Source organism: Sardina pilchardus, chromosome 22 (assembly GCF_963854185.1).
Source record: "Sardina pilchardus chromosome 22, fSarPil1.1, whole genome shotgun sequence".
Classification (NCBI taxonomy): Eukaryota; Metazoa; Chordata; class Actinopteri; order Clupeiformes; family Clupeidae; genus Sardina; species Sardina pilchardus.
In genome coordinates this window covers 232501-242500 of record NC_085015.1, presented here as the reverse complement: position 1 = coordinate 242500, position 10000 = coordinate 232501, and the positions used below count along the sequence as shown (strand labels likewise).

The window sequence follows — 10000 nt, the reverse complement described above, 5'->3', positions numbered from 1 at the left end:
CGTTTGTGTGTTCAAGGTGGTCAGCAACTAGAAGGTGTGTGTGTGTGTGGTTGCCTATTCCAGCCTGGTTCCTCCTGACCCTGTCGAAGTGTCCTTGAGCAAGACACTGAACTCCTAACTGCTCCCTGTGTGCATGTTGGTGCAGGTTGGAAGCGTCTGCCATCGGTAAATGTGTGTATGAGTGAGTGTGTGTGTGAGTGAGTGTGTGTATGAGTGAGTGTGTAGCATTACTCAAAGTGCTGTTACTGCATGGAGGATCTACATGAATTAAATTTACCATTCTGCTGGTTGGTGAGTGTTGATTGAGAGTTAGTGTTGATTGAGAGTTGGTGTGTTGATGTTGATTATGAGTTAGTGTGTTGGTGTTGATTGTGAGTTGGTGTGTTGATGTTGATTATGAATTAGTGTGTTAGTGTAGATTGTGAGTTAGTGTGTTGGTATTGTGAGTTAGTGTGTTGGTGTTGATTGTGAGTTAGTGTGTTGGTATTGTGAGTTAGTGTGTTGGTGTTGATTGTTTGTGAGTTTGTGTTGGTCTTGATTGTTTGTGAGTTAGTGTGTTGGTGTTGTGAGTTAGTATGTGGGTGTTGATTGTGAGTTAGTGTTGATTGTGAGTTAGTGTGTTGGTATTTTGAGTAAGTGTGTTGGTGTTGATTGTGAGTTAGTGTGTTGGTGTTGATTGTGAGTTAGTGTGTTAGTGTAGATTGTGAGTTAGTGTGTTGGTGAGTTAGTGTGTTTGTGTTGATTGTGAGTTAGTGTGTTGGTATTGTGAGTTAGTGTGTTGGTGTTGATTGTGAGTTAGTGTGTTAGTGTAGATTGTGAGTTAGTGTGTTGGTGTTGTGAGTTAGGGTGTTGGTGTTGATTGTGAGTTAGTGTGTTGGTGTTGAGTTAGGGTGTTGGTATTGTGAGTTAGCGTGTTGGTATTGTGAGTTAGTGTGTTGGTGTTGTGAGTTAGTGTGTTGGTGTTGTGAGTTAGTGTGTTGGTGTTGAGTTAGTGTGTTGGTATTGTGAGTTAGCGTGTTGGTATTGTGAGTTAGTGTGTTGGTGTTGAGTTAGTGTGTTGGTATTGTGAGTTAGCGTGTTGGTATTGTGAGTTAGTGTGTTGGTGTTGTGAGTTGGTGTGTTGGTGATAGTGAGTTAGTGTGTTAGTGTTGATTGTGAGTTAGTGTGTTGGTGTTGTGAGTTAGGGTGTTGGTGTTGATTGTGAGTTAGTGTGTTGGTGTTGAGTTAGGGTGTTGGTATTGTGAGTTAGCGTGTTGGTATTGTGAGTTAGTGTGTTGGTATTGTGAGTTAGTGTGTTGGTCTTGATTGTGAGTTAGTGTGTTGGTATTGTGAGTTAGTGTGTTGGTATTGTGAGTTAGTGTGTTGGTCTTGATTGTGAGTTAGTGTGTTGGTATTGTGAGTTAGCGTGTTGGTATTGTGAGTCAGTTGGTTGGTGTTGATTGTGAGTTAGTGTGTTGGTGTTGTGAGTTAGTGGTGTTGTGAGTTAGTGTGTTGGTGTTGATTGTGAGTTGGTGTGTTGGTATTGTGAGTTAGTGAGTGGGTGTTTGTGAGTTAGTGTGTGGGTGTTGTTTGTGAGTTAGTGTGTTAGTGTTGATTGTGAGTTAGTGTGTTGGTATTGTGAGTTAGTGTGTTGGTGTTGATTGTGAGTTAGGGTGTTGGTATTGATTGGTTACGAGTTGGTGGTATTGATTTGGAGTGATTTGTGTGTTGGGGTTGTTTGTGAGTTTGTGTGATTGAGAGCAGTCTCTTAGTGGTGTTCGTTTGTGAGTTGGTCAATATGAGTGAGTGGTGTGTTAGTGTTTAGACTTTAAAAAGATTTCAAAAAGATTGTGAAAGACTTCAGCCCCAGACTAGTCGCAGACTATGGTTTTGCAACCACTAGGAATCTTGCATGGTCGCTATTGACAAGACTGATTTCCCATCTTGCACCAGATATCAACAGGAATTATATATGCTTTTTTGATCCTGTGAGGAAAATTTGGTCTCTGCATTTATCCCAGCCCGTGAAATGGTGAAACTCACACAGCACACAGTGAACACACAGTGAGTTGAAGTACACTCTAACCTGGAGCTGCCTGCCACAGCGGCACTCGGGGAGCAGTGAGGGGTTGAGTGCCTTGCTCAAGTGTGTGTGTGTGTGTGTGTGTGTGTGTGTGTGTGTGAGGGGTTGGGTGCCTTGCTCAAGGGCACTGCAAGCTGTGGATGTAGGCATGGGAGAGCAATGCTCAACCACTTCCCCCACCCACATTTGTGAGTTATTGTGGTAGTGTTGTTTGTTTATGAGTTAATGTGTTGGTGTTAATTGTTTCAAGTCAAGTCACTTAAAATACAAGTGCACATTTGAATACAACAGGAGTTGACCCAAAGCGCTTTACATTAGAAGAAGTCAGGTTTGGGCAGGACAGTTGACCCAAAGTGCTCGTGTTTGTGTGTGTGTGTGTGTGTTGTTTGGGCAGGAGGGTTGATAAAAAGGTTGCCCAAGGATACACAGGTCTTGACTAAAACAATGCATAAAATAAGTAGATAGAAAACAATATTATAGGAATAAGAACAACAGAGTAAAACAGGTAAAACAGAGTAAAACTAGAAAATAAAAGTAGTACAAAAGCAAGAGCAAGGTTAAGCGCAATAAATTAAATTAAATATAAGAATAAATAAATTAATTAATGATTGTTTGTGAGTATGTTGGTGTTGATTGTCTGTGAGTTAGTATGTTATTGTTAATTGTGTGTAAGTTAGTGTGTTAGTTGTATTGCACATTAATGTGGCTGCTTTTGAACAATCATAGTCTGAGCGTTGCATTGCGCTTTAATCCTGCAACTTTGTTATTTTCAACATGCCTGCCTTAGTGTTTGTCTATGAGTCATTGTGTTCGTGCTGTTTGTATGAGTCACTGTGTTAGTGTTGTTTGTCTATGAGTTACTGTATGAGTTACTGTGTTAGTGTTGTTTGTCTGAGTTACTGTGTTAGTGTTGTTTGTTTGAGTTACTGTGTTAGTGTTGTTTGTCTATGAGTCATTGTGGTAGTATTGTTTGTGAGTGTTGGTGTTGGACTGGTAGGTAAAGTGTTGGACCGGTAGGTAAGGTGTTGGTGTTGGACCAGTAGGTAAGGTGTTGGTGTTGGTGTTGGACCGGTAGGTAAGGTGTTGGTGTTGGATTGGTAGGTAAGGTGTTGGATCGGTAGGTAAGGTGTTGGTGTTGGTGTAGGATCGGTAGGTAAGGTGTTGGTGTTGGACCGGTAGGTAACGTACTGGTGTTGGACCGGTAGGTAAGGTGTTGGTGTTGGACCGGTAGGTAAGGTGTTGGTGTTGGATCGGTAGGTAAGGTGTTGGTGTTGGTGTTGGATCGGTAGGTAAGGTGTTGGATCGGTAGGTAAGGTGTTGGACCGGTAGGTAAGGTGTTGGTGTTGGATTGGTAGGTAAGGTGTTGGTGTTGGATTGGTAGGTAAGGTATTGGTGTTGGATTGGTAGGTAAGGTGTTGGTGTTGGACCAATAGGTAAGGTGTTGGTGTTGGATCGGTAGGTAAGGTGTTGGTGTTGGTGTTGGATCGGTAGGTAAGGTGTTGGTGTTGGTGTTGGATCGGTAGGTAAGGTGTTGGATCGGTAGGTAAGGTGTTGGTGTTGGTGTTGGATCGGTAGGTAAGGTGTTGGATCGGTAGGTAAGGTGTTGGATTGGTAGGTATTAAGGTGTTGGTGTTGGACCAGTAGGTAAGGTGCTGGATTGGTAGGTAAGGTGTTGGTGTTGGATCGGTAGGTAAGGTGCTGGATTAGTAGGTAAGGTGTTGGTGTTGGATCGGTAGGTAAGGTGTTGGATCGGTAGGTAAGGTGTTGGTGTTGGATCGGTAGGTAAGGTGTTGGTGTTGGTGTTGGACCGGTAGGTAAGGTGTTGGTGTTGGATTGGTAGGTAAAGTGGTGGTGTTGGATCGGTAGGTAAGGTTTTGGATCGGTAGGTAAGGTGTTGGACCGGTAGGTAAGGTGTTGGTGCTGGTGTTGGACCGGTAGGTAAGGTGTTGGTGTTGGATTGGTAGGTAAAGTGTTGGACCGGTAGGTAAAGTGTTGGATCGGTAGGTAAAGTGTTGGATCGGTAGGTAAGGTGTTGGTGTTGGACCGGTAGGTAAGGTGTTGGATTGGTAGGTAAGGTGTTGGTGTTGGTGTTGGATCGGTAGGTAAGGTGTTGGTGTTGGTGTTGGACCAGTAGGTAAGGTGTTGGTGTTGGACCAGTAGGTAAGGTGCTGGTGTTGGACCAGTAGGTAAAGTGTTGGACTTGTGGGTAACCAATAGACTGGAAGACGAAAGCTGGGCAGACACTGTAGGTATCTATAAAGCTGGGCAGACACTGTAGGTAAGGGATAATGTATAGAACGCTGGTCATTATTGGGAAAATACGGACCGACAGGGCGAACCGGACTTGTTTCGCCCTGAAGGTCCTTATTTTCCCGATAATGACCTGCGTTCTATACATTATCCCGCTTATTATATGAAACTTACCACATTGTGTCTTTAGCAATGACTTAGCTACGGTTTCGTGGCTTCCGCTAACAAAACAAATAGTTCGCCACACAGATAGAATGTGACTGTTTTAGAGGTTGCTAGGTAACCTCTTTACTAGCTGTCTTTCACTTTCAACGAAGTTTCAACGCCGAGTGATATGAAAGACCTGAATTAGAAGCACAAACTCCGTTGCCATTGACAGCGGTCATTATTTTTTTCAGAGGTCCTCTATCAAGAAATAATGACCTGTAGAACGTTGGGAAATCCCATTCATGTCAATGGAGCGTTCTACTTGCATTGTGAAGAGCCGTATAATAAGTGTCTATAAAGCTGGGCAGACACTGTACGGTATTCTGCTGCTGCTCATACTGTATGAATGAATTCTCAGGGGCAGCTCACCATTCCTGATCTCACACTATACGATCCGATGCTCGGATGCCATCTGACTGCTCACACTGTATCTGACTGCTCACACTGTACGTCTATACACAACTCGTCATCACACTGTACGTCAATACACAACTCGTCATCACACTGTACGTCCATACACAACTCGTCAGACTCTTGTCCGCTGTCCTGCCATGCTGCTCCATGTTGTCTACTTGTTTTTTCGTCCGTGTCTGTTTTCGTACATGTGTAGTGTGACCGTATCTGTGTTCGCGCATGTGTAGTGTGACCGTATCTGTGTTCGCGCATGTGTAGTGTGACCATATTTGTGTTCGCGCATGTGTAGTGTGACTCGTAACACTGCTTCAAACAGGTTTGATTTTCATCCAATCGATCGGGAGGTGGTCGTGAGGTGGTAATGGCTTCTCGTTACCCCAAGTCTACTACACGATTAGAGACACATGATTGAGCCAAAACTCAGCCGATCCCCAAAGTAGTCTCAAGTCTACTACACGATTAGAGACACACGATTGAGCCAAAACTCAGCCGATCCCCAAAGTAGTCTCAAGTGTCGTGTTAAAACGGGCCAAATGTTAACATGCTCCCTCTCTCTCTCTCTCCCTCTCTTTCTCTCCTCCTCTCTTCTTCTCTCTCTCCTCCTCTCGTATTTTTTCTCTCTCTCTCTCTCTCTCTCTCTCTCTCCCTTTCTCTCCTTCTCTCTGTCCCTCTCTCATAGGCGTATTCTCAGGACGCTCTTTCCTACTCGAGAGGAAATGTTTTGTATTCGGGAGGAGCTCAGCACATCCCAGCCCCGCCCCCACCTTATAGCCACGCCCATCAACACGCCCACATGGGTCAGAAGCAGCAAGAGGGGTGGGGGCTGACGCACACACACTCACACACGCCTCACACACACTCACACTCGCCTCACACACACTCACACTCGCCTCACACACACTCACACACACCTCAGGACAGATGGGGTCGCTGGCCAAGCCCCGCCATTCGGCCTGATGACTGGCTAAGCTCCGCCCCTCGGCCTGATGACTGGACAGATGGGGAGGCGGCCAGAGGACGTTCTTTCTCTGTGGGACACACCCACCATCACCACGGCAACTATCTGTCACCTGCGTCGCCCAGTCCCAGTTGTCACACAGCTAAAGCGCTGAGTGATTGGTACTACACACACTCACAAACACCCTCACAAACCCCCTCACGCTTGCCTTACACACACACACACTCCCACTCATCAAACCTGCCCCCCCGCACACCCCCCGCCCCCCGACACACCCCCCCACGCAGACGCTGCGCCTCACAGGATAGGCTGGGGGAGGGCTGCAGGGGGAGGGGCTACGGCAGCTCCCAGGAGTCTGACTGGTTGTTGTCGTCAGTAAGCCCCGCCCAGAGAAGCTCTGATAGGTGGGGGGCACAGGGGGCGTGGCCTGTCCGCTCACGCTCAGAGTCGCTCCTATTGGACAGAGCACGACCCGCCCCCTCACTGGAGCCGCACCCATTGGACAGACCAGACAGACAGGCTCCGCCCAGGAGTCTTGTTAGCCCCACCCACAGACGAACAACACAACAATCTCACACACCACATCACATACCACAACACACACCACAGCACACACCACAACACACCCCACAACACACACAACACACATCTGGACATTCTGGACACCCCCCCCAACACATGCCCAATAACTATGAGCAGACACCTGGACACTCCTATGTTCAAAGAACCCAACACACTCCACAACACACACCACAACACACTCCCCAACACACTCCTCAACACACTCCTCAACACACACCACATCACACTCCCCAACACACTCCTCAGCATGCACATGGTCAAAGACCTCCTAAAGTTTCAGACACCCGTGAACACACCTCTCCGTACCCAGCCCAACACACAGCAGAGTACACTCACCACCCTCCACTACACACACACCACCCTCCACTACACACACACTCTCCTCTAACGCAGCGCACTCCGCAACACACCGCAGAGCCGCCTCCCCAGCCGAGTCCTGGCCACACCCCCCGACCCCATGACCCCCGACCCCATGACCCCCGACCCCAGCCGAGTCCTGGCCACACCCCCCAACCCCATGACCCCCGACCCCAGCCGAGTCCTGGCCACACCCCCCGACCCCAGCCGAGTCCTGGCCACACCCCCCGACCCCAGCCGAGTCCTGGCCACACCCCCCGACCCCATGACCCCCGACCCCAGCCGAGTCCTGGCCACACCCCCCGACCCCGGAAACCCGCCCCCCAGGTGCGGCGTCGCTCTGAGGGGGAGGAGTCTGAGGGTTACCGTAGCTACAGCCCCTCCTTCTACCACAAGACGGAGCGCATCCTGCAGCACGCCCACTCGTTCCGAGACTCCCCCCACTTTGACGCTCTCGCCTGGGACTCCTCCCACACAGAACACTCCCCTGAAACCGTCGCCCAATCAGATGCTGTGCCCAGCAAGGGGCGGATCCACCTGCTCACCAACCAGGGGGATGCAGTTGAGAAGGAGGCGGAGCAACAACAGGGGATGGTACTAAGACAGGAAGAGGCGGATCTAAGACAGGAAGAGGCGGAGCAACAACAGGAAGTGGTGCTAAGACAGGAAGAGGCAGAGCAACAACAGGAAGTGGTACTAAGACAGAAGCCCGTTGGTGGACGCAAAGCACTCCACGCCCTGCACCTCCCCCCCAACTACATGCTGGACTCTCTCAGCCTATCAGATCCTGCCAACAGCCTTGAACCCGCCCCCAGTTCGGAGCATGCCCAGAACACTAGCCCCGCCCCTGCCCTCATTATTGACCCCGCCCCCCAACACCGGAACACTGGGTCTCACCTGACTGTACAGGACGACAGCCTGGCAACCATTCCATTCATCGGTAAGACACACACACACACACACACACACACACACACACACACACACACACACACACACACACACACACACACACACACACACACATTCTTCTGTGCATTCTCTGTGCCAGATGATGGCAGTGTTAGATAGACCTCTGTATGTAGTACACATAGAAACATGCACACAGACACACACACACACACACACACACACACATCCAGTTCCCTGATCCATTGGCTCCAAGTCCTCCCACACCTCCTGCTCTGTATTTAGTACAGTGGGGAGAACATGTATTTGATACCATGCTTAAAAAGTTGCCTAAAAAGAGGAATATAAAATCATCATTTGACAACTGATCTTAATGCCTTGATTCAAAAAATGGGTATAAATCAAACCGTTAGGACACCAATTTCCTTTGTGATTGAAGAATGTATCGTAAATAAATAATTGTTCTTCTTTAAATGCTAGGGGAAAGGAAGTATTTGACCACCTATAGAACCCTATGGGAATTTAACACATAGAGTTAACATAGGGGCAGGCAGCTTGTTATTTTTGAGGGCCAGCTATTTTATGGATCCAGGATATTATGCATCCTGATAAAGTCCCCTTGGCCGTTGGAATTAAAATAGCCCCACATCATCACATACCCTTCACCATAGCTAGAGATTGGCATGGTGCTTTTTCCAGTAAGCCTATTAGCCTGTTTGATTTGCATTGAGCTCAATGAGCATCAAACAGGCTAATAGGCCTACTGGAAAAAGCACACAAGGCAAGGCAAGGCAATTTATTTATGTAGCGCATTTCATACCCCAGGTAGACACAATGTGCTTTACACAGTCAAGGCATTACCTCAAATATCACATATATAGAACATATCACAGTAATAAAACACACCACAGTAATAGTAATAATAAGAAAAAAGAAAGATTAAAATTATGAATAAAATTAGGTAAAAGCCATTAGAAATGAAAATAAGCATGAACACAATCACAACCACCCTATCTAGCAACCATACACACGCACACATACACAGAGAGAGAGCCTGAAGAATGCTGGAATTGCATGTTGGGACATGTTAAGTATGTGTGTGCGTGTGTGTGTGTGTGCATGTCATGTCAAGTCAAGTCAGCTTTATTGTCAAAACCATATGTTCAGGTTCTACATATATATATATATATAGCCATATGTACAGGTAATATATATATATATATATACTGTATATATAGCCATATGTACAGGTTATATATATATATATATCCATATGTACAGGTTATATATACATATAGCCATATGTACAGGTTATATATACATATAGCCATATGTACAGGTTATATATACATATAGCCATATGTACAGGTTATACTGTATATATATATATATATAGCCATATGTACAGGTTATATATATATTTAGGTTAGGTTTACTTTAGTGTCCCCTCAGGGAAACGCGTCTTGCAGTCAGGTACAGGTTATATACAGTGGGTATAGTAAGTATTCACACCCATGCTAAAGTTGACTAAAAAGAGGAATATAAAATCATCTTTTGAGGATTTATTGTAATGCCTTAATTCAAAAAATGAGTAAAAATCAACCCGTTAAGGACACTAATTTTCTTTGTGATTGAAGAATGTATCATAAATAGATAAATGTTCTTCCTTAAATACAAGTTGCATAAGTATTTGACCCCTATGTTAAATTCCCATAGGAGCAGGAGGATTTTTTATATGTTTTTATTTCTAAAGGCCAGCTATTTCATGGATCCAGGATATTATGCATCCTGATAAAGTTCCCTTGGCCTTTGAAATTAAAATAGCCCCACATCATCACACACCCTTCACCATAGCTAGAGATTGGCATGGTGCTTTTTCCAGTTAGCCTATTAGCCTGTTTGATGCTCATTGAGCTCAATGCAAATCAAACAGCAATATGACATTGCAGGAAGTACCATAAAACAGATATAAAAATGCAGCTATAAAAACAGTGTGCAGCGATGAGACTCCATTTCAGGCGGCAGTGCTGTTAGTTAAAGTTGAAGTGCAACAGTGCCATTCTCATTCAGATCGTCAGAGGGAGGGGGGTGGGGTGGGGTAGTGTGTGTGTGGTGTCTGTGGATGTCTATGTGTGAGGGAGAGAGAGGGAGAATGTGTGTCTGTATTGTAGTGCCTGTGGATGTCTGTGTGTGTGTGTGTGAGGGAGAGAGAGGGAGAACGTGTGTCTGTATTGTAGTGTGTGTGTGTGTGTGTGTGTTTG

General features: G+C 46.2%; 1 protein-coding gene across 5 annotated transcripts in view; it reads left to right on the top strand.

Annotated features, from left to right (window-relative positions):
- The window catches only part of LOC134069845 (rho GTPase-activating protein 23-like), a 67643-nt gene that overhangs the window by 28433 nt on the left and 29210 nt on the right, over window positions 1-10000 (top strand). For all 5 annotated transcript variants that reach the window (XM_062525970.1, XM_062525969.1, XM_062525967.1 and 2 more), the window contains one exon: window positions 5613-7770. In XM_062525970.1, coding sequence (XP_062381954.1) covers window positions 5613-7770 — 2158 coding nt within the window. The remainder of the gene's footprint in view (window positions 1-5612; window positions 7771-10000) is intronic.